General features: G+C 40.4%; 1 protein-coding gene and 1 pseudogene across 3 annotated transcripts in view; both read left to right on the top strand.

Moving 5' to 3' along the window:
- Nucleotides 1-27,557, top strand: part of GPATCH2L (G-patch domain containing 2 like) — a 58,883-nt gene extending 31,326 nt beyond the window's left edge. The window contains exons 8-13 of one of the 2 annotated variants that reach the window (XM_080657568.1): nt 2,200-2,285; nt 14,005-14,099; nt 22,492-22,544; nt 22,937-22,977; nt 26,387-26,464; nt 27,435-27,557. In XM_080657568.1, coding sequence (XP_080513694.1) covers nt 2,200-2,285; nt 14,005-14,099; nt 22,492-22,544; nt 22,937-22,977; nt 26,387-26,464; nt 27,435-27,441 — 360 coding nt within the window. In that variant the 3' untranslated portion in view covers nt 27,442-27,557. The remainder of the gene's footprint in view (nt 1-2,199; nt 2,286-14,004; nt 14,100-22,491; nt 22,545-22,936; nt 22,978-26,386; nt 26,465-27,434) is intronic. The other variant, XM_080657569.1, reaches the window with a different exon arrangement.
- On the top strand, nt 20,001-20,466 carry LOC308253502 (large ribosomal subunit protein eL21-like; annotated as a pseudogene). The gene has a single exon. The product of its transcript is annotated as a large ribosomal subunit protein eL21-like (transcript).
- Nucleotides 27,558-27,758: the final 201 nt, after the last annotated feature.

Below are 27,758 nucleotides of genomic sequence, written 5' to 3'. Positions count from 1 at the left end.
CTTGCCCTCTTAGTCTTGTCCCTAGCTACCCACTGAGGGAGCCTTTGGCACATCTAGCCCTTTGTTGTAGGGGTCATAATTTAAAAACTATCGATAGTTCCTTTATGTTTGAAGCTTTTGATTTTGGCAGAGAGGTTGCTTTATCTTGGTGATTAGTTATAAAATAGATGTAATCATCTTATCAAACTTGTTATTTCATAGAAATAGAGTAAAGACAATGCTGAATAATAATAATTGATATAAAAATATTAAGCAAATAATGCAGGTGGTGGCCAAATATGGAAAAAGTCATTAAGGTCATTTGTGAAAGACTTTAGTTTGGAGAACTCTAAGCTAGAGTGCTCATTGTGGTTGCATCAGAGGATCTAAAGGCAGAGGGGATCTTTGGGGATGTACTATTTATAGATGAGGTTTAATCTGTTTGTCCCAAGTCATAGAGCTCATAGAACCGTGCCTGGAACCTCTGACACACAGAACAGTTCCATAGTTTGTATTCTCTTAAGTTCTTTTGTAATGACCATTTGGAGTTCTTTCAGTCTTTAGTTCTGAAATTTTGGGGAGGTTTATTTATTGTGGAAAACGTCCAAAGAAAGTAGCAAAGGTAAAGTGAGGTACTTTTGTGTATAGTGTCCCATTTGATCTTTGCAACCACCTTTTGAGGTCCATAGATGTTTTATAGATGATAAACTGAAATCCTATGTAATAAAAGCCTAATATGCAAATCGACTGAACAGTGGAATGACCGGTCGCTATGATGTGCACTGACCTCAGTGCAGGAGCTGCCCCCAGCCACAGGCCCCAACCAGCAGCAGCAGCAGGGGGCCGGGCTGGTGAGTGGGTGGCGCCAGGCCAGCCAAGGCAGGTGTCAGCGTGGGCTCCCTGATTGCCCTGCTGGTCACCCCGCAGATCGGCCCTGATCGCCGGCCAGGCCTAGGGACCCTACCTGTGTACGAATTTCGTGCACTGGGCCCTCTAGTCTATATAATAAAAGCCTAAGCAACCATTACGATGAAACGACCAGAACGACCGGTCGCTATGATGTGCACTGACCAGCAGGGGGCAGATACTCAACACAGGAGCTGCATCCTGGTGGTCAGTGCGCTCCCACAAGGGGAGCACTGCTCAGCCAGAAGCCGGGCTCAGGGCTGGCAAGTGCAGTGGCAGTAGTGGGAGCCTCTCCTGCCTCCGTGGCAGCTAAGGAGCAGCAAGCCGAGCGGTAAGGAGCAGCAAGCAGGCGGGCAGTATGGAGTGAGGAGTCCCGAACTATGAGAGGGCACAGACCAGGCTGAGGGACTCCCCCTCCCCAGTGCATGAATTTCATGCACTGGGCCTCTAGTTACTTTATAAACTGTGAAAGCAATGTTTCATTCAGCCCTCATAAAAGTCCTTTAAAATAGGTAAGACAGAAAGCAGTACATTCATTTCCCAGGTGAGGATAGTAAAGCTTAAAGTGATTATGTAGTTTTTAATAGATGACAGCTCAGTTGGTAGACTGGAACTAAACATTCGTTATTCTAATTCTTAATGTAGTTCTGTTTTCACTACACTGTGCTGCTGGTATGTGCTAACCAGTTATTCACTGGAAACATTTGCCAGGATAAGGAAATGAAAAGGTAATTTTATGCTAGTCTTCTTAGGCCCAAGAGGTGATAATCAACAGGTGTAAGTTTCCATTATGTCAGTTATAAAGTACAGTTGACCCTTGAACAACATGCATTTGAACTGTACAGGTCTGCTTATACACAAATTAAAAAAATATACTGAAATGTATTTTCTCTTTGATTTTCTGAGTAACATTTTATTTTTCTTAGCCTTCTTATAGGAATACAGTGTATAATACACAGCATATAAACTATGTGTTAACAGACTGTTATCGCAAGGCTTCTGGTCAACAGTAGGCTGTTAGTAGTTGAAGTTTTTGGGAAGTCAGAAGTTATACATGAATATACTGTACTGTCCTCTGCCATTTAAGTAATTATTGTTTATCAGAAGTTTTTGAAAAAGAATAGTTTTTTGGGTTGGTAGATGAGGTGTGCTAGGGTACACTGTTGGATGTGCAAAACCTTACTGAAGGGTGTCTGTGGGACAGCAAAGGAGTTGAATGGTAAAAGCGAAAAAGTAATCAAGTAGCAGGTTACTCTTTCCAATCATGTCTATTTCATATACGCTTTACTAAAATAACCTTATTTATTATTGCAGTTTAATCCCCTCTCTCCGCTTTACTCCCTGGATGTTCTTGCTGATGCTTCTCACCGACGGTGTTCACCTGCACACTGCTCTGCCAGGTAATTGTCTTCTTGCGGCTATTTCTTCCAGACAATGCCATTTTTCTTTTTACAACAACTTTTAAATTATAAAGTGTGTTTGTGTATAGTGTCAGTTTGATCTTTATAACAACCTTTTGAGGTCAATGGATGTTTTCAGATGCAGAAACTGAGGCAGAGTAGCAAGGTATCTTCTCTATGGTGATGTGACTAGTATGTGATTTAAGTTTAAACTTTGACCTAGTTTTCTGGCTCATATTTCATGTTTCTTCAACAAGCCCCATCTTTAGAGAACATTATTAATGATCCTTGCCATGACCTGCAAAATTCTGCGTAATCTGACTTCTGCCTGTATGTCCAAACTTCTTTCTCCTCACTGGGGGAGGGATCCACCTGAACCAGGGAGTTCCATTTTGTTCTTCAAAAGTACCAACCCTTTCCTGTCTCTGAACCTTCACACGTGCTCCCTTTACTTGGACTACGGTCTTATAGCAGTTCCCAGGATTGGCTTTTTCTCATCTCAACCTCCTCAGGGAGGACCTCTCAGACCATCCTATTGAAAGGGGCCACCTCTACCACTCTGCTTATTATCTGTTTCTTTTTTTTAGACCTTTAACATCGTCTATTTATTGGGCTCCCCCCCACCGCCACTAGAATATAAACTTTAAAGTGCAGGGACCTTGTCTTGTTTCCTGATACATCCCCAGCATCTAACGCAGTGTCTAGCACTTACTAGGCATTTAGTATACATTTGTCAGAATGAATCCTGAGCCCACATAGCAGAATGAATTTAGCGCCTTTCAATATAAATTCTCTTAAGTTAGGTGACTTGGAAAGTAAATACGGTTTTTATTGTAGCATCTCCTAGCAGGACTATTGTGTACAAAAGAATGGACTGAACTAAAGGACTTTTACTGTTTATAGTAGTACAGTGAATTTTTTTTTAAGGTTCTGATGATTTTCCCCCCTAATAGGTTCTTAAATGGATGTGTTCATAACATTTGGGGTACAGGGTGCACAAAGAAGTTATTCTTTCATGGATATAAGTAGAACTTCCACTATGGACTATAACAATAAACTCTATCATAAACTGCTGCCAGACCTTCTAGGAGAAGTAGTATTTAAATGGGGAAAGTCTTTTGAAAAGAGAGACCATCACAAATGGTGTTACTAGGAAAGTGGAAAATTGTGGGATGTTGATAAACTACTATACGGCCTTTTCTTCAGTAGATTGCAATTTATTCATCATTCATTCATTCAACATTTGCTGACACCCTACTTCGTGGCAGGGTCTTTGTTTAGGTAATACCTTAAGGAGCTCCTATTGTCATGGGAAAGTCAGGTGTGGAAATTGACAATTGAAATATGGAGTGATAAGTGCATAAAGGTGTGCACGACATTGATATGAAGCACAGAGGAGGGGTTTCTAACTAAGAGGCTCAGGGAGGTTTCCTTAGAGGAGATGTGTGCAAGCTATCTTGGAAGACACAAAATTTCAGTCCCGCCCTAACCGGTTTGGCTCAGTGGCAAGAGCGTCGGCCTGGGGACTGAGGGGTCCCGGGTTCGATTCCGGTCAAGGGCATGTACCTTGGTTGCAGACACATCCCCAGTGGGGGGTGTGCAGGAGGCAGCTGATCGATGTCTCTCTCTCATCGATGTTTCTAACTCTCTATCCCTCTCCCTTCCTCTCTGTGAAAAATCAATAAAATATATATAAAAAAAAAAATTTCAGTCCCTATGTAAGCAGTCCTCAAGCTTTTGTCTTAATACCAAATGAAATAATGGCCATGTATACTTTTTGGTAAGACTATAAGAAGCACTGTATCATGTCAGATGCTGAAAGTGGATTATTAGCCTTCTTTCCTTTACCTCTGCTACTTAGAGCTGTGCTGTGCTCAGTATCCATGCTTTTATCAGGCTTGCTGTTGCCTTTAAAACCTCATCCCCCCAGAGTGAGTGTCAACTTCTTGTTTCTTTATGTTTCTCATTATCCATATTATTATTTTCATTCTCTTGCTGGCAGTGCTTGTAGCTAGACTTGGAAATATAACAAAGTCTAGGTTTTGCTTTTGGTGCACTCAGCTCTTATTGCTCTCCACCATGGCTAAAAGCAAGGGAAAGAATGTGGACAATTACAGCTCATAGCTTGTCCTTCTAGACGCAATTTCTAGGGTAGTGGACACAAAGTGAGTTCTTTGGGAGAAGGGGAAGGTAAAGTGTTTAAACTTACATTTATTTATTTCCTTATCCTTAATTCTTTTTATTAAATTGTTCATATGTAGTCTAGCAGCACATAATTGTCCTCTTGCAGCTATTTCTTCCATACAGTGCCATATATTACATATATATGGTGTATTCGTTTAAACGTTTTAGTCATGAGGGTGCACTAAAGTTTGGTGACCACTAATCTATGGGAATGGTCAGCACAAGTGATCTCTATGCAATTTTTAGAAAATGTGGGTGATGAGACACTGAGCTCCTGGGGCTCCCTCTCCTTCCTTTGAAATAGTGGGGTTCCTGCCTGGCAAGGGCTTAGTAGAGAAGAAGCAGTCTAGTTTCAGTGTGACTGAAGGATGAGATTGGGTTCAGGACTGGATGGTGGGATTTGTGAAAAGTGGACGACTTAACAAAGCTTGTCACCTAGAAAGGGGAATGTTAAAAGAGTGGTGGTAGGGAAGAGGCAGGTGAATGGCTGGATAGAAAACTGTTTCTAATGGAAATTTTATCTTTTTCTTGTTCCATTTTATCTGTAGTAGGAAAAATTTCTTTCAAAGCATCTGGGCAGCACTGGGAATTTCACACCCATCATTAGAACGATTTGTGTGTGTGTGGTGACTATGTTATCATTAGTGGTATAATTTTATTTGGCGGAGAGAGAAGTGTTTCCTGTTTTATCACAGCTTTCCCTGAGGAGGGCTGGTGTATTAATTTGCTGTATTGCCTCCTGGCTGTTCCCAGGCTGTTTTTCCTCTTCATCATGGAATTTTTAATGGCCCTAGTGCCTCTTGGGAAGCATGTGAGGAAGAGTTCCTCAGGGAGTGCTTTTCTTTTTTCACATGCCTATAATTACTCTCCTTTAAGAGCACAAAGAGTTTGATAATCATGCCTGAACTGTGAAGATTTCCTCCATCGGGTTACTGAGCTGAGGCTGCTTCCTGCCTGGACATGGCCAGTTCCACAGTCCCCCACACTCAACTGCACGAGAGTGAGGAGCCTTTACCCACCTCTTCACTGTCGCATCATAATACAGCTCTGGTTTTCAGCAGGAGGCCTGGAGGCTGCTTGGGGGCCATGAGTGACTTTCTTGTTTAGTATTTCATTGCTATAAACAAAGAAATAATGAGACCGAGATTTTAAGAGGTCATTTTATTGATGTTTCATTTTAATACAGCCCAGATGCAGGCGCAATGGATGGGAGAGGGAGTCTTTGTGGTGGTTGTGCCACCTTATAGATTTGTGGGATAAGAGGTTTTCAGAAATACCACTCTAGCAATACTTAATTTGGTGGTTTTCAAACCTGGCTGCACTTTCGAATCACCTGAGAAGCTTTAAAAAAAAATATCCATGCTGGATCCCACTTCCCATGATTATGATTTAATTGGCTTGGGATGAGGCCCAGGCATTGGCATTATTTTAAAGCTCCCTGTGACTCTGATATGCTGCCAGGGTTAAGAACTATTGCCCTAAATGCATATGGTTTTATGAGTGGTGCTTTGTAATTTGCTTAACAGGAAATCTCATCATAATTGGCATGAGCTCTTTGCTTTGATATTGTGAGCATGATTTTTTGTGGGAGGTAGAACACAGGACATCTCTTAGCTTTGGAGAACTGCTGTAGGTGAGAAGAGAGTGTTAGTTAGGGGTTAGCTCAGTGCTTTGTGTAGTGATTAACATGTGGGAGGAGTTGCTGGGTGGGTGTATGGATGAACCAGCTGTTTAGGTTTGGCTGTTTAGGTTGCTAGTATTGGGTTGTTACTATTGAAATAGTATATACTTGGTGTTGGTGTTAAGAATTGCTGCTGCTCCAGCAGATGGTGTGATTGGTGTTCTGGTAGAGGCAGTGGTATTGCTGTCAGGAACTCAGTCAGAGAATGGTAATAAGGAGCTAGTGCTATAGGCAGCTTTTCCCAAAATGAGAGTTATTGATTATCCAGGATAGCTTTTCTTACCATTATTGCCTTAGAAAACCCAAACTGGAACTTAGCTGCTGTATCTCTCTGCATGATGCACAGGTCACCAGTTACAGTTTTTGAATGTCACATGGCAGCTGTGGGTTTTTTTCAATTTTCATTGCTTTTGGGTATTGATTTGGTAATGCATCACCATTTCCATTTATCTCTTGTGAAGTTCTCAGTCTCGTATTAGTGGATACTAGACCCAGGTAAGACTCTTGGCTTTACCTGGGCAAATGACTTGACCTTCCCATACCTCAATTTCCTCATCTGTAAAATAGAATATCAATATTTATTGGGCTAGTGATGATCAAAATGAAATGTATATTTGAATATTTCATATACTAGTAGCTAATATTATTTTTGTTATATAGTTACTACCCTACCTTGTCCTTAGGATAATTATAGTTTTACAAACTGAGTTGGCTGCCAGAGCTGTTCACTAATGAGATGTGTACAGATTCTTGAGGTGCTTAAATGGCCTCAAATGGACTATAAGAGGAGGCATTTGGACAGTATGTGGGTATAAAAGAGAGACCTTCCTGCCCATTAGAGATTTGAAATACGATAGGCTGTGCTCATTGTAATTCATTTTATCTGTTCACAAACGTTATGATCTGCATATCAGAGTTGTGTGCCCAGCTGGCTGTGCCATTTGACAAGGAGTTTCAAAGAGCAAGAAGAAGACTCAATTCATGCTATTATTTCTGACCTTTGGAGCCGTAGTAAACAGCCCCAGGTTTTACCTCAGGGCTTGGGGGAAAGAACCATTTGTTAGTCCTCTGTTGGGGATGCTGTGATGCCCAGCAGCTCTTGCTCACCTCTTTAGTGCCTTAGTTTTGGCCATGTGAGAAGAAATGTTTCTGCTGTAAAATTATCCATAATGCTGCCAGTTCTACTGGAATTTCCCATTATATAGTACACAGTTCTGGAGTCTTTGTCCTCTGTTGGAGGGTCTTGTTTATAGCAGCTCTCAGCCAGCTGGCATCTTCTTGCCTAACTGGAGTGATGAAAGCATTTTTCTCTCTGTTTTGCCATTGTACTAAACCCATCTTTCCAACTGATGTGAATCTGTTCTGCTCCTGTGGGTGGCATGAAACAGCTTCACGATGTGTCAGCCTTGGCCCAGCCAAGGGAAGTAGGTTACGGAGAGTTTTCAGGTGTTAGTGAGCAGTTGTCACAGACCACTGAGGGTTAATTTTGAGTGAACACACTAGTGCAGTGGTCGGCAAACTGGCTCCAGCGAGGTTTGCTGCTCTGTTGACTAATGAGTTTGCCGACCACTGCCTTAGGGAAAAACACTTAAAAAACATTTTAATAATGTACTAATGTCTTTAACCTAAGTCAAAACTTCTGGGTAAGGGTAATGCCTTATGCAGTGGTCGGCAAACTCTTTAGTCAACAGAGCGGCAAACCACGGCTCGTGAGCTGCATGTGGCTCGCGAGCTGCAGTTTGCCGACCACTGCTAGTGGAATTGCTAGGATCTCTTCCTGTTGAATGAACCTCCACTGTGTCCTGTAATTGTGAAGTGGTTTTCTCTCCTTAGTTGCTTCAAGTGTCAGAGGCCTGGATCCTTTGCTATGTGTAAGTCTGTGAAAATATTTCCCCTACTGGGTGTTTAATAAAAGCCAGTTAACTCTGAAGATAAAACACAGGCAAGGAAAGGGGTGTCTCTTTTTCCCTAGATTTAATTCGTTTGCCCCCAATTTACCTTGACACTTTGCTTGTTCCTTAATTACATCGCAGAGTCTGTGTCTGTTAGTTCTTTATGCATCGGCCTCCCTCACTATGTTGTGAGCTCCCGGTGGGAGGGCACTGGGCTCAGTCATTCTGTGTATACACTCTCCACACCCAGCATAGTGCTTTACATAGGGTAGGCATTCATACATTTTTGTTAACAGTAATTGAGGTGAATAGATTAGTAATTAAGGAGAATAATTGGAATATATGATATACATGAACTTTGGTCCTTAGAAATATTAATATTTTTTTCTTGACATTACTAATTTGTAAATGTTTAAGGAATAGTATAGCAAATAAATAGCTTTTCACAATAAATCTTATTTTATGCAAAATAATGAATTTTCCATTGGGTTTTAAAAATGAATGATTTTTGAAGGTGAACTATTCCTTAAATTAGTTCGACATTGGCAGATAAAGACTGTTTTCTCTCCTTAGGAGTGACTCTAAACATCTTTGTTCTAAATCTAAAGCAGTCACTTCAGTTATTTTTTGCCAACATTGGCTCTATTAAACATGCATGTTTTTCTCAAAGTAATTTTTCCCCCTAAAAGTACATTCCTGCCCCAGGGACATAGTGATCTGCCCAGTTTCCTAAGTAACACTGCAGTTTTAAAAACTCACCTGATCTTTTGGTTACCTACAGTAAAAAAAATAAAATAGAAATGTGTTTATGCAAGGATATGCAGAATACTCTTTCAATTAATTGTTCATCTTTAGCATTCACCTTCACACTTATCTATGATATGAATGTAGTGACTTTTCCTAAAGTAAGAATTTTTAAAAATATATATTTTTATTGATTTTAGAGAGAGGAAGGGAGAGGGATTGAGAGATAGAAACATCAAAATGAGAGAGAAACACCGATGGACTGCCTCCTGCACACCCCCCACTGGGGAACGAGCCTGAAACACGGGCCAGGTTGAAGTAAGAAATTTTTAAAGACTGTATTTGTTGCTTTTAATGCTCATTTCCCCCATACATTCTTTTGGGTGGATGCTGCTGAACATGATGCTTTTAGGGGAAGTACTGACCTGGCTTCATGCTGTGAAGAAGTAGGACTGAGGAATACTGAGGCTCCATCAGATGAAACAGAACAAGCCTAGCCTGTCTTTTCTGTAGGTTAATTGCTTATATATTGAGGAACAGTATTTTTGTCTAAATTTACATTAATTTTAATCATCTTGTTATTCTTTAAGTTAAATATTTAGATCTCTTTTATTGATTAGCTTTGGAAATTTGGTATATTTTTTAACTCAGTAATTTCCACAGTGGGTAGAAACTTATTGGTATTACTAGTACTTGAGAAGAAATTTGCAAATAAACATATTACTGATTCTTCTCCCACCCCAGCATGGTGGGGGTTGTGTATTTTTTAAAATCTTCTTACATCATTCTGATAAACATTTGCTGCTTCAGTTGAGAAGGAAGTTTTAATAATTTGGTAGACATTTTAGCTTAATTTATATCTAGCTTTTTTTGCCCCCTACATAATTGAAAGGTCCCCTCCCCTCACATATAGTACCTCGTTTTGCAACACACAAACAACTGTACACTGCTCTTGAAAAAGAGTTTTTAAAAATCTAGTTAAATCACCTGCCCTTTCTACCTATAGGGAGGGGGCTCTGTGTGTTTAGAAGGGGAAGCTCAGGTTCTTTTTCTGTGTCCTTTGTGATATCTCACTTGTTCATTGCCCTTTTCAGTTTATATCTTGTGAGTAGACAGTGATACTGTCAGAGTAAAATAACACAAATTAAAGAAACAACACATCCTAATATATAAAAACCCTGGGTCCATCACATCCACAATGACTGGAGGCTCGATCTAATGCCCAGTCTGCGTGCACTGCAGGCTCTGGTGGGTGGGGACTTGTGGCAGCAGGGATGGGGATGGGAGAGGCGGGCCAGCACTCACACTCACTCACAACCTCACACACGCACAGACACACACAGCGCCCACCAGCTCACAGCCTTTTCTCCCTTTTCCTCCCTCCCAGCTTGCTCTTGGAGCCTCTCTCAGAATGAGGAAACAAAACAGACTGGGCCTGAAGAGGCCTGGATAGAAGGGAGGGCGGGCAGAGTGTGGAGCGGCCGCCACTGGCCCCGCCCCCTCTCAGCCAGGAAAGAGGAAGAGGGAGACAGGGAGGCCTGGAGGACTGCTGAGAAAAACAGAGAGACAGAGACTGGACGAGATCACGCAGCAGGGGAGGGGAGTTGGGGGCAACCAGGCCAGCAGTGGGGGGTAGTTAGGGGTGATCAGGCAGGCAGTGGAGGGCAGTTGGGGGTGAGATCAGGCCGGCAGGGGAGGGCAGTTAGGGGCGATCAGGCAGGCAGGCAGGCAGGCAGACAGGTGAGCAGTTAGGAGCCAGCGGTCCCAGATTGCGAGAGGGATGTCCGATTGGAGAGAGTGCAGGCTGGGCTGAGGGAACCCCCTTCCCCCCCTCCCGTGCACGAATTTCATGCACCGGGCCACTAGTTAAAAATAAAAGAAGCCAAGGTGGTTAAATAATGAAATGGGTAGATCAATGTATTTTTTCCTTCTCATTCTTGATTCTTTGTCTGCAATTGACTGATATGCAATTATTTTGGGATAAACAAAAAATGGAAATTACCTCTTGAATAGGAAGCTGAGGCTACAGCAGTTACCTGCCCCATGCTCAGGTTCCAGCCTCACATAGATTATTTATTATTCCTGACCAGGGCTGTCCTGTGTTCTGAATGTGCTCTGCAGCTTGGCAGGTTCCATGTCCTGTCTCCTTTAAATCCTCTTGCTGCAAGCACCCAGCTTCCTCCTTGCTTTCCCCAGGCTTGCTCTAGGTTTTCTTCCATGTTAGTCCTCTAAGGTTTTTCCCAAGCAGATAGAGCCGTCACAGGGAAAAGTAGATTTTCCCATTACTAGTGTCCACTTAAAACCCAAAACAAGGACAGTGTCTTACTGTCCTTCTATGACTGTTTCTCTTCCTCCCTCCCAGAACTTAACTAGGAATGAGGTGGTAGAAGTAGAACATTTACTGCAGAGAAAAGTAACAGGCTGGAGACTTAGCAGTTGGGGGGCATTTAATGTAGGACAATTAACCCTGAAGTCCGTACCATCAATGAGCAGGGAAGAATGGGAATCCAAGAACTGTGGCCCAGAGGGGCAGGGCATCATAAGAAATACCTGAGCCTTTCTGTTCACAGCAGTCCCCTAAAGACATTGCAGAACATAGTGCAGTTTAATAACCTATGTGCATAGTTGCAGGTAAGTAATACTTATTTTCATTTTACTTAAATAAGTATCTTTTAAAACCACAGTATTTCTTTTTAAAATGGTCAAAAATTTAAACATTGGTACATAAATAGTTTTATCTTTTTACTCCAAAATGTGTCATTCCTTGAAAAAGTGAGATAAATGATACTGACCAAGGCCATAAGGAGTGGTGATATGCTAGATAATAGGTGCCCTTAACCATCTTACTGACATATATCAAACATGCAAAGCTGTGAAAATGATGAATAGTGTGTAAATAAAAGGCAGTATTTATTTAGTTCAGCCCAAGTTGATACTCTGAAAATTAATATCTTAAAGTCCTTTTAAGTACCTTTCTTTAGGATTTGCATTTTGCATCTATTTCCTAAAACCCAGCATTTTATAAACATTGATCTTGAAGAAGCAATGTTTTTTAATTAATTGAAGGACAATGTACATATAGAGAAGTTTATAGAGAAATATATACTTGATGAATTTTCAGCATCCAGAAACAGAACATTACCAGAAAGAACCCCAGAAGCTCCTAGCCACTGACCCTCTTCCCCACACCCCGCATCTCAAAAGTACCACTGTCCTGATGTCTAATAACAGTATTTAGTTTGAAGAAATGGTGTTACATTTAATCTAAGAAGTTTTGGAGAGTCCTTGAATGAGCTTTCGGTAAAGAAGAAAGTGCAGGAATATGAACTGTTACCCTTTGACTTGTTTCTCTTTCTGAAGTACATTAGGAGAAGCAGGCTTGAATTAGAACAAAGTGCCTGGACAGTTTGTTTGGGTCTGAATTTACTAAACTTCCTTGTTTGTAGAAAAGATGGAAACTATTCTGTAATTTCTGTTTTAAGGAGAAACAAATTTTATAGCGTCAATTTCTTTTCTGCCTTTGTCTGGCTTCAAAAGGAATTACCATACCATCTCTACATTTAGACTGAAGGCCTGTCTACTTTTGGCATTCTGTCATCTGTCTTTCTTATTAAATCAGCATGCTGATTGAGACTTATTCCCGGGACTTATGTAAGGTATGAAAGATGAGTTGTTTTCCCTTCTTTACACACTTACATTCACACATTTCACGTTGGAATTTTGGAATTAACTACTCATGGAATACTTAACAAAGTTAACTTTTTCCCATATAGACGAGAGTGATCAATAAAAAGTGATTTGGATGGACCCAAACCACAGGCTTTCTAGTGTGAATCTGCCTATTTTGGTGTTCCTTGCATTCTAAAAAATTTTTTATTATTTCAGTCAAATTTTTATCTTTTCTTGCTTATAAATTGGATGGTCTTAAGCTTTTGCTATTTGGAGAAACGAGCATGCGAGAAAGAGAAAGGGAGAGAAGAAGGGAGGGAGGGAGGAAGCGAGAGCACATACATTTATGTACTTTTAAACTGTGTCAGTTGCCAGATCGGCACCCTTCCTCCCACCAGGAAAATTTGTCCATTCAGTTGTCTTGTTACCTTGCTAACTCAGAGATTTGACTGAGATTTCAGTTTCAAGTCTACCAAGCCATGAGACTTGATCCCCAGCTAGGACTACCAATTAGGAGTTCATCTGGTATAATTTTACTGGATTTCTTTTTATATGTTACATATTCTGGTTATTTTTAAAAAATTGTGATAAAATATGCATAACAAAATTTACCATTTTAAATGTACAATTGGCTATTGGTTTTTAGAACTTTTATTCATATCAGTTCTAGTCAACAAATATTTAATGGGGATCAGTTGTGTGCCTTCTGCTGAGGTTGGTAGAACATCGGAAAATTATGTAAGAAATACAAATATGGTCCCTGTTCTCAAGAAGATTAAGCCTCATTAGGGAAACAAGATATATGTACAGCAGTTAAATAATAACTCATGGTAGGTAAGGCCTTGAATGCTCAAGGAAAGCTTTGTGTAAAGATGAGACTCAGCTTGGTCTGAATCACATCATATCCATTTAGTTTGAGAGGAAGGAGGAAGTGGGGAACTAAAATAGCCCATTGTCTTTCAGAGAATCTTTTGCTTTTCTAATGTTGAAGCTCTCACTGTTTTGTTTTTAAAATAAGCTGAACATTTGGAAAGGGGACATATTATTAGCACATAATTTATATTTTTAAAAATCACAGAAACTGCTATGCAGACATTATTAAAAATGCGGATGTATAGTGATAGAAGGGTTAAACTTCTTATTATAATTCTATGCAAATATCTGTGTTCATGCAGCATTAAACTTTTCAATATGTTACCGCTTGGGAGTAGGTATTTCATTAGCGAGTTTAGAACAATTGAGGTTTATAGTTTTTATGAAAAATGTACAAAAATCAGCATGTAATGAAACACATATTTACTGAAATTAATCTTGAATGTCTGCTATTTTGCTAATCAGGTAAAAAGTTCAGAATGGGTGTATTTTGTGAGTAAAGAGTGAATTATGATTAATTGTGAATGATCTTATACTGACACTTGATGGCAAAGATGATGCTGATTTTGTTAGTATATCTATATTGGGTCAAGGATTTTATCTGGGCTGAACATAGTGTCTTAAAAAATGAGAATTATAAAGTTGAAACAGTATGTTTTCTTTGTTACCTCTGCAGACAGGCAAGCCTACACTTGGGACCCCCATGCTCACGTGACATCAAGAGGAAACGGAAGCCTGTGGCCACAGCATCTCTGTCTAGCCCAAATGCAGGTAATTATACCCTAGTTATTATATGTTGAGCACCTGACACTGAATTAATGTGTTTTATATACCCTTCCACCTAACTTTTATGATAAGGTAGGTCATTTTATTCCCATTTTATGTGGGAAAACAGAAAATGTAAGAAGTAATTTCCCAAGGTTACACATATTTTAAGAATTTAAACCTAGTTCTGTCTGACCCTGAAGTCTGTTTTTTCACTGTGTCACACGGGTTTCTTGAGTTTGAATCCCTATATTTCACTAAAAATAATCTTCAGTCATCTGTGCTTTTTTCTGTTACAGATAAGAAATTAGATCTTTGTTAATGAAAATCTCAGTAGGGTGGCAGTTTAGTCAGTAGGCAAGGAGCCAGCCACATGGGTTTATTTACTTTTTAATTTAGTATACAGTACAGTACATTCTCACTGTTTTTATGTATAGTAGAGTGCTAATGTTTTACCTATCATGAAATTCCTAGTTAAAAACAGCTTTTCAAGTTAAAAACTTATAGTTTTCTGAGCAAAACTAGTTGGTAGAAACGAAAATAGTGGTTATCACTGGTGACCAGGAGAGGACATAAAAAATCTCTTGGATGCTGGAAATGTTCTGTATTATGAACTAGATGGGGATTACATGAGTATATTCATATGTAAAGATTCCCTGAACGACATACATTTATGATTTATGCACTAACTACATCTATGTTATTCTTAAATGAAAACAAAGGGGGATAGTTATTTATATCAGCAAGAATATTGGATGTCTATAGATCTTTTTCTTTGGAGTTAAGAGAAAATAGTTAAATGTAATTAGTAATCATAGACAGTCCTTTAGGTTATTTCAATACAGTTTAGGATGAATTACTCTGAATAAAAAGATCATATCTGATTGTAGGACCGATCAGAAATACCTACACTTCTTTTGTTTTTCTTTCTGTCTTTTTATTATGTAAGTTTCAGGTATACAACATTATAATTCAACATCTATATACAATATAAAGTGTCCACCCCCAAAAAGTCTAGTTATTATCTATCACCATACAGTTGGCTTCCTCTCCTCTTTCACCTATCCCCAGTCCCCTTCTCTACAGTTCTCTTCTTCTACAGTTCTTTTCTTGATGATAATGAATTTGTTTTGTGGAAATTGAGTATATCATAAATTATTTTATTTTCTTCAGAAAGGACTAAATATTATAATAAAATATGTATTTATGTATTTTATACATAGAGCAGAGCAATTAATAGTTGAATAGAGAGTAGAGACCTTCGACAGATGGGGAAGTCTTTCCCCTACCTTTACTTAGTAAATTTCAGCATGCTCTGAAATTGACCTCTTCAAGCTTCTGTTTGATGTTTTTGTTTTGTTTTGTTTTGTTTTGTTGTTAATCCTCACCCGAGGATATTTTTCCATTGATCTTTTAGAGAGAGTGGAAGAGAGGGAAAGACAGAAACTTGGATGTGAGAGAAACACATCAATTGGTTGCCTCTTGCCCAAGGCCTGACCAGGGCCCGGGCTGGGGAGGAGCCTGTAACCAAGGTTCATGCCCTTGACTAGAATCGAACCTGGGACCCTTCGGTCCACAGGCTGAGGCTTTATCCACTGAGCCAAACCGGCAGCTTCTGTTTGAGAAGACTACTTGATAATGGTTAAGACTAAGATTGTGATGATAATGGATAATCTTAATCACAGGTCTAATGACTATAGTAAATTTTTAAGTGATTTCCACATAGCCATGTCCTAAGCCAGTGGTCGGCAAACTGCAGCTCGCGAGCCGCAGTTTGTCGACCACTTTCCTAAGCTAAACCCTTTGCATACATTATCTCACTTAATGTTTGCAACAACTGTATAAGGTGGATGCTGTTTTTATTCCCAGTACACATGAGATATTTGAGCCCTAGAGAGGTTAATCAGTTCCCAAGGTCACATGGTTGGTACATTGCAGAGCCAAGGTCAGACCGGTTTCCCTATGACTCTAGAGCTGCATTCTTAGGTCTTCTATAGGATAGGATTGGTTCCAAATTATGACTCTGCTCAAAACCCAGGTCCTCATCCAGTCTGTGGTATTGGTAGCACAGTCTCCCCTCTTACCTTTTTGTTCTTTTTTTCTCTTTAATGTCCAGCTTCTGTTTTTTGCTTTTAATTGTTTATAAAAGAACTGTTGAGAAGAGTTTAAAATCCTTATTCTATATTCAAATCGGAAATTTTCTGGGAAGTATTAAACAAGATTTGAGCATTAAACATTTCCCTCACTGATCCAAACTCCTCCCCTCACTTGTTGACTAAGCCTTGCTTCACTGAACGTTTTCTTTTTTTTTCTATCCACAACCTGAGTGCCCCATGGAGGTGAAGGACATAGCCCGAGCCCGCACCATCAGTCAGTAGAACAAATGGGCTTGCTCTGCCTAACATTGGGCCATCTCGGATTCCACCTCTTTTATAGAAATGACTGATGAAGAGAGGTGCGTTCCGCTTTGCCGCTGTATTAATACACATCAGGGGCCAGCTCCTGGCACTAAATCACGCTGCTGCATACATCTGTTATCGGATTCTTCACCAGTGTGATGAACAAGACTGCAGATAGAGGCTTCCTTGTGTCATTCTTTATAGGATTTTCCTAAAAGAATAAATAGCTCAGATCTCTGCCAACACTCTCCCCTGTCACTGTGATGAATTCAGCTTCTTTCTTAAACATGCAGCCACAAATCTTTCCCCCTTTCTCCTCCCCCACTGGTGGAAAGTTTTGAGTTGAAATTGACTGAATTTAAAGATATTAATAAGGCTAGAGAGGTGCAGAGCAGAAAGGACTAGCGTGCCTTGCCTTTTTGTACTAGTATTAACAAAAGGCCAAGGAGAAGGACCTTTTCATAGGATCATTGAGTAGATCCTTCTTGAAAGTGTAGCACTTTTATTTTCTTCTTTTAATGTCCATTCCCTTTCTCTTGATGACTTTATAACAACAGGTGCGTGGTGCACAGAGCCACCGTGGATCTGAGTGAGTGACCATATGAACATGCTTGTAACACCCAGAACACCAGAACAGGAAATGCCCAACATGTCATTACCTCATGCCAAAGTGAATTTGCTGTATATTCTCTTAAAGAATGTAACTGAGCCCTAGCCAGTTTGGCTCAGCAGATAGAAAGTTGGCCTGCAGACTGAAGGATCCCAGGTTCGATTCCAGTCAAGGGCATGTACCTCTGTTGCAGGCTCAATCCCCGACTCTGGTCAGGGCACCTGTGGGAGGCAACCAGTTGATTTGCATCTCTTACATTGATGTTTCTCTCTCTGTGTCTCTCCCCCTACCTTCCACTTTCTCTAAAAAAAAAATCAATGGAAAAATATCCTCGGGTAAGGATTAACAAAAAAAGAGAGAATATAACTGGAAAAGAAAAAAATGGGTTATTTTCTCTAAAACTTGAGATTAAGTAGCTATCTATATTAATAAAAGCGTAATATGCTAATTAGACTGGACAGCTGAACAACCTTCCAGACGTCCTTCCGGACTAAGCCGTGGTGGCAGGGGCTGAGGCAAAGGCTGTTAGGGGCAATCAGGCAGGCAGGCAGAGTGGTTAGGGGTGATCAGGCAGGCAGGTTAGGAGCCAGCGGTCCCGGATTGCAAGAGGGTGGGTGCAGGCTGGGCTGAGGGACACTCCTCTCCACCACCACCCCCATTCCACTCCCCCCCCTCCATGCATGAATTTTGTGCACTGGGCCTCTAGTAAAAAACAAAGAACTCGGGTAAAAACCAGACTTCATTTCCTCGAGATGATTTTCTTCATCAGAATGGCAGAGCAGAGCCTTTGGTGTACAAATCCCATTCCTTCACAAAGTAAGCACGTGGCTCTAGGTAAAGAACAGGATGACAAGATGTTGTATTCAGAGCCCTGACTATTTTGCCATCCCAAAGCCTGTTCTGACTTTTGTCTCTCTAGGATAGGATGAGTGTCCTTGGAGCATTAGTCAGAAGGGTAATCAACAGTTAACCTGTTAATTACATCAGATTCCGAATATTGGGCCAGCGATGCAGGAGATGCAGGTGCAAGGGCAGGCATTTTTATCTGTTTTGCTGCTGCTGTAGCCCCAGCCACTAAAATAATACTCAGCACATGGAACAATCTCACTAGATATTTGTTGTATGAATATGTGAACAGACTCTATTAGTCAAAATAGTTATTCGCAATATTATGCTAATCCAGTGATTGGATTCAGTAGTTTTGTTTTAGGTTCACTCTTGTCTTGGGAGCCATAGGGCAGATTCTTATTGCCCACTATGCGTTTTTAAAGTTTAAATGGTTTTTAAAGTTAAAATTTTTTTTAGTAAATATTGAATGGCTATAAAAGAGCATTTATAGAAGATATATAAGGAGTAAAGAAAAATGATATAGCGAATATCCACGTACCCACCATCGACTTTAAGAAGAAGAACATAACCTTTAAAATCTTTTTTCTACTCTCCTCAGAGGTAACCATTATCCTGATACTTATTTTTTGTTAATCACTTAATCATTCTTTGATTTGTAAAATAGTTTTAAGACATATGTATCCCTAAATAGTATATTATCTAGTTTTGAGTGTTTTTAAATCTTTTTTAAATAGAATGTCATATAAGTTACAAGTTTTACCCAATTATGTTCTTGAGATTCATTCATGTTTCATCCTGCCATATATGTGGTGTTCTGTTATATGAATATGATGAATATACTGCAATTAAACATTCTTGATGGACATTTGGATTGTATCCATTTTATGCTATTGTGAAAAACACTGTTGCTCTGTGAGAGAACACGTGCAAGAGTTTTTTCTGGGCCACTTCATATTCCTTAGGATGGCTATATAAAAAAACAAACAGGAACAGCAAGTGTTGGGAAGAATATGGAGAGATTGGAACCTTTGGGATTACTGATGGGAATGTAAAATAGTGCAGCTGCCAGGGAAAACAATATGGTGGTTCCTCAAAAATCTAAACATAACTTTTTTGGCCAGAACTACCATCTATATACACTGAGTGGCCAGATTATCATGGTCTCAACGCATAATAATCTGGCCAATCAGTGTATAACCTATATAATAAAAGGCTAATATGCAAATTGTCCCCTTGATCAGGAGTTTGACCAGTAGGCAGGCTGGCCAACCGCTCATGTCCCCTCACCCTGGCCAGGATGGCCGGACCCCACCCATGCACGAATTCATGCACCGGGCCTCTAATACACACACACCCCGAGTGGCCAGATTATTATGCGTTCAGAGATCATAATAATCTGGCCACTCAGTGCATATAAAAGGCTAAGTGTCCAACTGGTCGCTATGACTTGCACTGACCACCGGGGGGTAGACACTCAATGCAGGAGCTGCTGAGCTGCAGTGACTTGGCAGCTGCGGTTCTTGGGTGATGCACCCTGAAACCAGAGAAGAGGGAGCCCAAATCCTCGAATCCTCATGGGGTCGTGCAATTCCACCGTTGGCCGTGGGTTATGTTGTTGCTGGGGCACTGTCAGCCTGAATCTGGTTTACTGCACACTTGCGTTTGCGTTCCACACCCTGTACGACAGCAACTTTGTAGAGTGCCCTCTCGCACTCCAGGGCCCCTCGGGGGATGTCAGAGAGCCGGTTTCATCCTGATTCCTGCAGGCCAGGCCGAGGGACCCCACCTGCCAGAGGGACCCTGCTCACTCTGCAGATGCTGGGGAGGGACCGTGGGAGGTTGGCTTCAGGGCATGTCTGGCCCTTCTCGCCCAGTCCCGCTCTGCGAGCCACCTTCTAATTAATTGCCTTTCAGTGTGCGCTAATCCGTGCACCGGGTTACTAGTCTTCCAATAATTCATTAAAATGACTAACACACAAAAAAAGGAGATATATGTACTAATATATATAATATTTTAAACAATAAAAAAAATATTTTAAAAAAATTAACACAAAGGGGAAGAGGAGAGGCACCCCCTATATGTTCTCTTAGGCCTTTTAGAAAACATGGAGTTGTTCCTCTGGCCTCATACATGTGAATCTACAAGAAAGGTGATACTGCAGACATCAAAGGAATGGGCACTATTCAAAAAGGAATGCCCCACAAATGTTACCATGGCAAACCTGGAGAAGTCTACAGTTACCCTGCCTGCGGTGAGCATTGTTGTAAACAAACAAGAGCAAGATTCTTGCCCAGAGGATTAATGTACATATTGAGCATATAAAACACTCGAAGAGCTGAGATAGCTTCCTGAAACGTGTGAAGGAAAATGATCAGAAAAAGAAGGAAGCCAAAGTGAAAGGTTCCTGGGTTCAGCTGAAGTGCCAGCCTGCTCCACCCAGAGAAGCACTTTGTCAGAACCAGTAGAAAGGAGCCTGAGCTGCTGGGACCCATCCCCTATGAATTCATGGCATGACAAGTGCAAAAAAATAAAAGACCTCTGTACTGTTAAAAAAAAAATCTAAACATAAAACTATACAATCTAGCAATTCTGCTTCTGTGTATATACCTGAAAGAATTGAAAGTATTCAAACAGCTATTTCTACACTCGTGTTCTAGCAGCATCACTCACAATAACCAAAAGGTAGAAACAACTCAGGTGTTCATTGCTGGATGAATACATAAGCAAATGTGGTATATTCTGTATACAATGGAATACTATTCAGCCTGAGTGCCTTCGTGATTCAGAATGAAATTCTGATACATGCTACAGCATGGATGAAGACATTATGCTAAGTGAAATAAGCCAGACACAAAAGGACAAATAAAATTCCAGTTATGTGAGGTACCTAGAATAGTCAGTTTATGGGAACAGGAAGTAGAATGGTAGTTGTCAGAGGCTGGGGAGGGGAGAATGGAGAGTTTTCATTTAGGATGATGAAAAAGTTCTGAAGATGGATGGTGGTGATGGTTGTGAAATAAGGTAAATGTACTTAATGCCACTGAACTGTATGCTTAAAAATTATTAAAATGATAAATTTTATGTATATTTTGCCATAATAAAAACCATATAGCAAAGAATAAGTTTTTCTAGGGTAAGGTTTTGCACTGTGGTTAATGACCATAGAGTAATGGTAAATATAGCTTTGTAAAATTTCAGTTAAATGAGTGAGTGAGTGTGTGTGAACATGAGAGAGAGAAAGAGAGATTGGATTGATTTGTGTTGTGATGTCAAATGTATTTCTTGCTGATGTGATCTGAGGTTCTAAAACATTTGAAAACCACTGCCCTCAAGAAACCCTTGTACATGTGCCATAGAGTAATAGCTTGCATGATTATTTTTACAGTAACTCCCTGTAAGAAATTCATGTTTGAGTATATATGTGGGCATATATCTATCTATCTATATATATAAAAATAATAAAAGCATAATATGCTAATTAGATCAGACAACTGAATGACCTTCTGGACGAAACCGGGCCTGCGAGGGCCAAGCCCCTTGCACAAATTTTGTGCATCGGGCCTCTAGTATGTATATAAATCCTTGGGTACAATCTGATATTTTTTATTCCTTTTCATTAAGAAGAAAAATTACTGGTCATGACCCACTAAATTGATCTTGTGACCACAATTTGAAAATTACTGTTCTAGGTTACATTCCAGGAGTGGAGTTACTGAGTGGTAGGGTAAAAATGGAGCTTTCTACATTTTGCTTTTTGTTAGTGTATATTCACCATTGGCACAGTGACTGTGAGGGTGGTTTAACTACTCTGCTTGGGGGCATTTGGAAATGTGAAGACAGTGTTTACGTGTCCCAGTGACCAGGGAGGGAGTACTTTTGGCATTCAGTGGATGGGGTCAGAATGGTAAGTGTCCTAAAATATACAGGACAGCCCTGCATAAGCAATTATTATTCTGTCTAGAATGTGTTTTGTGTTCTTGTTGAAAAACTGGGCCTGATTGTGTGATTTTCTACCATTTTCTTTATTATCACACTGTTTATTGGTGACATTGTCATGGAGTGTGACAGAAGGAACATAGGTCTTGGAGTCCACTATCTGAGTTTGAATCTTACTACTTAACCAGCTCTGTTTTGTCCCTGAAAAATATATCTGTTCTCTGTATGGCTCATTTTTTGATCCAGAAAACGGAGATGACAATACCTACTTCTAAGAGTTTGCAAGAAATAAGATTATGAATGCAGTGTTTACATAATACAGTGCCTAGCACGTAAGTGCTTAAGAAGTGATAGTTACTACATTATGAATTTGTATTACTGAATTTGCTTACTTGTTCATTTAAACCCATTTTCTCAGGTAGAGAAATTCTTACCTTCGTTATATCTGGCCTTTATTTCTTTGTAAAGAAGAAAGAAAAACCTTATGTGGCCACTTGGGTTAGTAGGGCATAAGATATAAGGATTAAGAATATTTTGGGTTGAAGTATCCGCTCATTCTAATTTGTCTCCCCTGGATTTTTCCCCTTTTTCCTTTTATTGTAGCAATCTCACCAGTTCCTGTGGATGTGATGGAGCCAATCATACCAGCGCCACAGGTCCCGAAATCTCCCAATACTGAGTGGCTGGTCAGGACCTCTGCCCCAGAGAAAGCCGCCGATTCAGCTACAGCCACATTTTTTAAGATGCCACAAGAAAAGAGTCCTGGATGCAGTTAGATAGCAGTAGTTCGCCCACCAGGAGCCAGCGGGTGTTGTGAAACAAATATTAGATTTTGTGTTATATAGTCTTGCATATCTCAATTGATATTCCCAGTCTGTTTATCACTAGGACTGGCTCCTTCCTCTTCAAACAAAGCAGTGGACTCTTTCTCTTAGAAAATCATATTGTGGAAATCTGTGTCTTTTTTAAAAAGTAAAGTATTGGGGCAGCAATTTTTTTTTAAAGTCATCCTATGCTATATTTGTTATTGCTATTGCTGTCTCAACAGTTACCTACAGCTCCGGTTACAGAACGGTTGCTTTTTTGCAGGTGTGTCTTTTTTTTTTTTTTTTTAAACTCGTAACTGCTTTGCATACTTCTTGTGTAGAGCTTTTAATATCACTTGAGGAAGTTCCAAATTTGCAGTCAGTTCCAGACAAATTTAAACACTGAGTTAAGACCTGTGTGTGGAATTGTGCTTGCAGGAGGCAAGGCTTGCCTTTCAGCCTGGCCTTGCTTTACTCACAGTGCCAATCAGATAAATCCACCATTGTCTCAGTTTGGAGCCTCAGAAGCGACACCAGCAGCATGGACTTGGGGACTCCTTCCAGTCTTCTAGATGCCCATGGGATCGCCAGCAGCTGCTTTGTACTTTGCCTCATCTCCAAAGTTGGTGTTCTGTGGAAAGAGGACATTTACACACACACACACACACACACACACACACACACACACACACACAGACACACACACAGAGAGAGAGAGAGAGAGAGAGAGAGAGAGAGAGAGAGGTAATGAAGATGGTTTAACTGTACAGCAAACTTAGAATAGTCAGTGGATTGTGTCTTAATACTTCATGTTGCAGTGTAAGCCTTTACATATTAAACAGGATTTTATTGTTAGTTTACAGGTCAATAACCTGCAGCAGATATTCATACTCTATTATAATAATGGCTTCTTGGGGTTATACTTTGGGGAGGAAAAATGTCTTTTGACATGCCTTTATATTTGCCATGTGTATGACAGCTGAGCTGCGTGTAGAGTTATGTACACATCCATGCCTGAAGTTGATGCTCTTTTGTCAAGATGAGGAATAAGGGACTTCCTAGAGCTGCTGGAGGAAGCCACTCTTTCTAGAGAAAAGATTACCCAGAGTGTCTTGCATTCAGGGGCCTGGTTGATAGAAGGGTTCTTGTTTTGTACAAATTTAGTACATTTACTCTGAAATATGCAGACACTGGTCTCCTAAGTGTCCACTGCTCTGGCACCTGAACTTTTCTATGCTTCAGTAGGTGCTGAGTGGGACAGAGCTTCCTGTCCCTGAGGGGCAGGTGTCTCTTTCCCTCACACTGAATATGATGGCAGGCTGCTTTACCGTGTCCCTGAAAAATTTTAGCCCTTGGCAGTGGTGGTTCCGGGATTCCCTCGTCTGAGGGGTTGGCCTGAGTCTAGTTGGAAAGGGGACTTAAGCTAAGTTTGTGTGGCACTTTATGTAAGACTGAGACCATGTCAGTTGTCCCTAACAAGGAATAGGGTGGAGGGAGGGTACATGGAGATTGTGGGGTGAGGGGCAGTACTGAAGCCAACGCAGCATCCCTGCTCTCATGTGGTGGGAAGTGTACTGCCCCCTGCAGGCTGCACCCCAGCCATGGAGAAGGTGAAATGTCTGTTGAATATAGTATGGCACTACTGAATAGTTTAGTGGTGAAAGTGGGTCTTATTGTCATAGGTGCATTCTTACCTAGTCCCCATAGTGTCCCGAGGCACACACTTCTAACATACTTTTTTTGGATTTGAGGGGGAAATCCTTGGACATAATTTCATTTTCTTTGCACTAAGCTCTGTGACTCAGGCAGAGATTGGTCCTGTGATCATAGCTTAGTAAGACCTCCATAGTTCAGGTAGAATCTTTTCTTCATGGCATGTTGCCTGACAGTTCTTTCTACTTGTAACTAAAAGTAACATATACAACTTTACATTTTAAACATCTCTATGATGTAAAAGGCAGATGACTGCTGCCATTTTACAGAGACAAGAGCAATCACAGTTTAGTGACTTGCTCAAAATCACATAATCAAGCCAGTATTAATATCCCAGACTTTCAGACTTCTCTGCCCTGGGTTTTAATCTCTTGTTTGTCGTTGATAGATCTGAATAGCTCTGAGACCCATGTTTTTGAAACAGTATGTGATGGGGTAGCCCACTTGGGCTCCCCTACCTGCTGTCCCCCTGTGGCATGCAGTTCTTTTATCCCTCAATAAATTCTGTTTCCTTGAGAGAGAGAGAGAGAGAGAGAGAGAGAGAGAGAGAAGAAACAGTATGCCATGAATGTTTATCATCTTTCTTGGGCATGCTTTTCTACATATTTCAAATACCTTCAACAAGGATCACCAAAAAATGTCTTATCTACCTATAATAATTGGGGAAGAAAATTAATTGCCCAAGAAAATAGCAATTAAGCACATTAGTACTTTGGAACACAAGTTTTTAAATTGTTCTCTTGTAAGCTGCTGCATGAGCCTGCTTACAGAATTATTAACTAATTCTGCTGGTTTTCTGTATGAGTCAATTCCAAAGGAACCTTAGAACCGAGTGTATTTTGAACCTTAAATTTTAAATCTTTTTTATATAGCAAACTATAGAATGTCATAAATTAAAAAAAGTCTTATCTTTTAACAAAAGATAAAATTTCAAAATCAGGTTTTGAAATATGTTAAAAAATAATTCCTTTGAGTTTAATCCTTGAGCTTACATGTATTTTATCTGCTCAAAAGTAATAACAGGCTGAGTTCCATGTTCTTACTTATTTCAGGGTTCTGGATTATCCCAACTGGCTACACATCTGCCTGTCTGAATCCTAATCCTGTGTATTTTCCAAATAGGCAAAAGTCAAGACATCATCTACTACTGTTATTCATAAAAGTTAGTTTTGTTTGTGAGTTTAAGGGAATTTAAGATTATTTTTCAGATGCAGTATTTTAAAGGGAACAACTTCATTTGCATCACAACTCGTGTTGCTTTTTGATAAGAACTGTTCAGAAGAGGAAATTAGTAGCAGTTTAAATGGTGCCAAATTTGGGGACAGATTATGGTCTTTGATGGTGTGTGCTTTTAAACTTGAATGCTTTAGAAATCAAATGCATTGTTTTGCTGGGTTGTGAAACAGGCTGCAAACAAGGGCAGTTAAGCAGCAGAATGACCAAAAGCTTAAATAAATCTAACCTGTGCTGCTTATGGCATCTTTGGTAAGTAAAACTCCACACCTAGAACAGGGAATGAAATTCTTTATGAGTCCCAAGTAGATTAATCTGATTATTTCTTTGCATTTTAGAATCAGAAACACAATTGAGACCACAGCAGTGGGAGTCTGATGCTGCAAAGTAAAGGGGCAGTTATCACAGAAGTCGCTCAGAGAAGGGAGCTAGGCTAGCACTGGCCCTGTTGATGTGCTTCTGAGCCATGTGTGTTTTGTTCCCTGGGCTTTGTAAAAACAGCATTAGGGGCCATAGTCAGTATTCTGTGTCTGGTGAGCCCTATCTGGGCTGGGATGAGAGCAGAGTGACTTACTCGGGCAGCTATGGAGGTAGTCTAGTTAGGGGCATGGCTTGTAGGACGTGTCATGGTTCAGGGATGGCAGGAGAGATGATAGAAGCGGTTTTTACTTGCTGTCAGCTACTTACTTTGCTAATGCTCGAGCTGTCCATTTTACTTGTCAGTATTTCCTTATCTCCTACTCCAGTTTTGACAGTGGAGTTACTGATGGTGGTAGCAATCAAGAGGGGATCCTACCAATCAGACACTGGTACAGAGGAAAGAGGTGAGGAAAGTGGTGGGTTCCTCTATTAGCACCAACACAAAGTGGCCCAGAGATGCTTTCGCCTACGTTAAGATCACAGCGGATGAATGCGATCTGATCTGGGAACAGCAGCATTGAACAGTACCAAGGAAAATGAGTGATATTGCTCAAAAGTGTGGATTATAAGGTTTTTAACAAACCCAGCAAAACAAACGTGACTAAGAAGAAAATTTCCTGCTGCTGCTGATAGACATAGGCACTTGGTAAAATTTTCAAATTTGGGGATAAAAAAAAAGCACCGTATTGAAGAATGGGGCATGTCCTGAGGATGTTCACCATGGAGCATACTTGGCAAGGTCTGAAGTGAGAAGGCGAGGGGAAGGAGGGTAGATGCTTACGGTAGTGGTGCTAGCCTGCCTGGACCAATGGTATCAGCTCGCTCAGTCCCACCCACTAAATCTGAAACAGGGTGGGAACAGCAACCTTTTACATGCTCTCCAGGGGACTCTGGTGCAGGTTGATGTTTGAGAACCACATGATTTGCCAATTAAAAACTTAATATGCTGGTAACCCTCTGAGCTCTGAGGTATTCTTATATTACTCTCCATAAGAAGAGAGATGTTGCCCTGGCCGGGTGGTTCAGTTTTTTTGTGGAGTGTTGTACCACCAAAAGGTGGGTTTGATTCCGGGTCAGGGCATCAAAACTTTAGAAATCAATTCTATTTCTAAGAATTGGTTAGCCCTGGGAGGAGCAGTCTCTCCCCAGCCAGAAAGGTTTCTTAAGATGTCAAACATCATACCCAGGTTGAGGGTTCGATCCCTGGTTGGGGCATGTACAGGAGGCAACCAATTAATGTTTCTTTCTCCCTCTCTAAAATCAGTAACAAAAACAGATCCTCAGGTGAGGATTTAAAAAGTAATGAGATATTTTGTGTGTGATATTTTGCAGCCACTGTTAATGTCTTTTTTTTCCCATACCCTTTCCCTCAAGCTCCTGAAAAATCACCTGGAAATATTGAGAAAGGATAATGTGGAGAAAAATGCCATCAAGGCCAAATTTAGATGGATGGAAACAATGTTTTAAAATATAAGTGGATTAAAATATAACCATGAATTTTTAGTCTGTGAGTGAGAGTCATTTTTCACAGTCAACAGTAAAACATTTGTGTAAGACACTACCGTTCATGACTGTATGATTCTCGTTCATTGTCTCTTAGTTTCATGGGGAAATGTTATGTGTTTTCCAGCATCACAATGCTGAAGCCTTTAAAGCATGACTCACAAATGTGAAACAAACAAAAAAGAAGTTGGAAGA

Source organism: Plecotus auritus (genome assembly GCF_963455305.1).
Source record: "Plecotus auritus genome assembly, chromosome: 1".
NCBI lineage: Eukaryota > Metazoa > Chordata > Mammalia > Chiroptera > Vespertilionidae > Plecotus > Plecotus auritus.
Note: the sequence above shows the minus strand (reverse complement) of the source record. Positions and strands in the feature narration are given on the sequence as shown.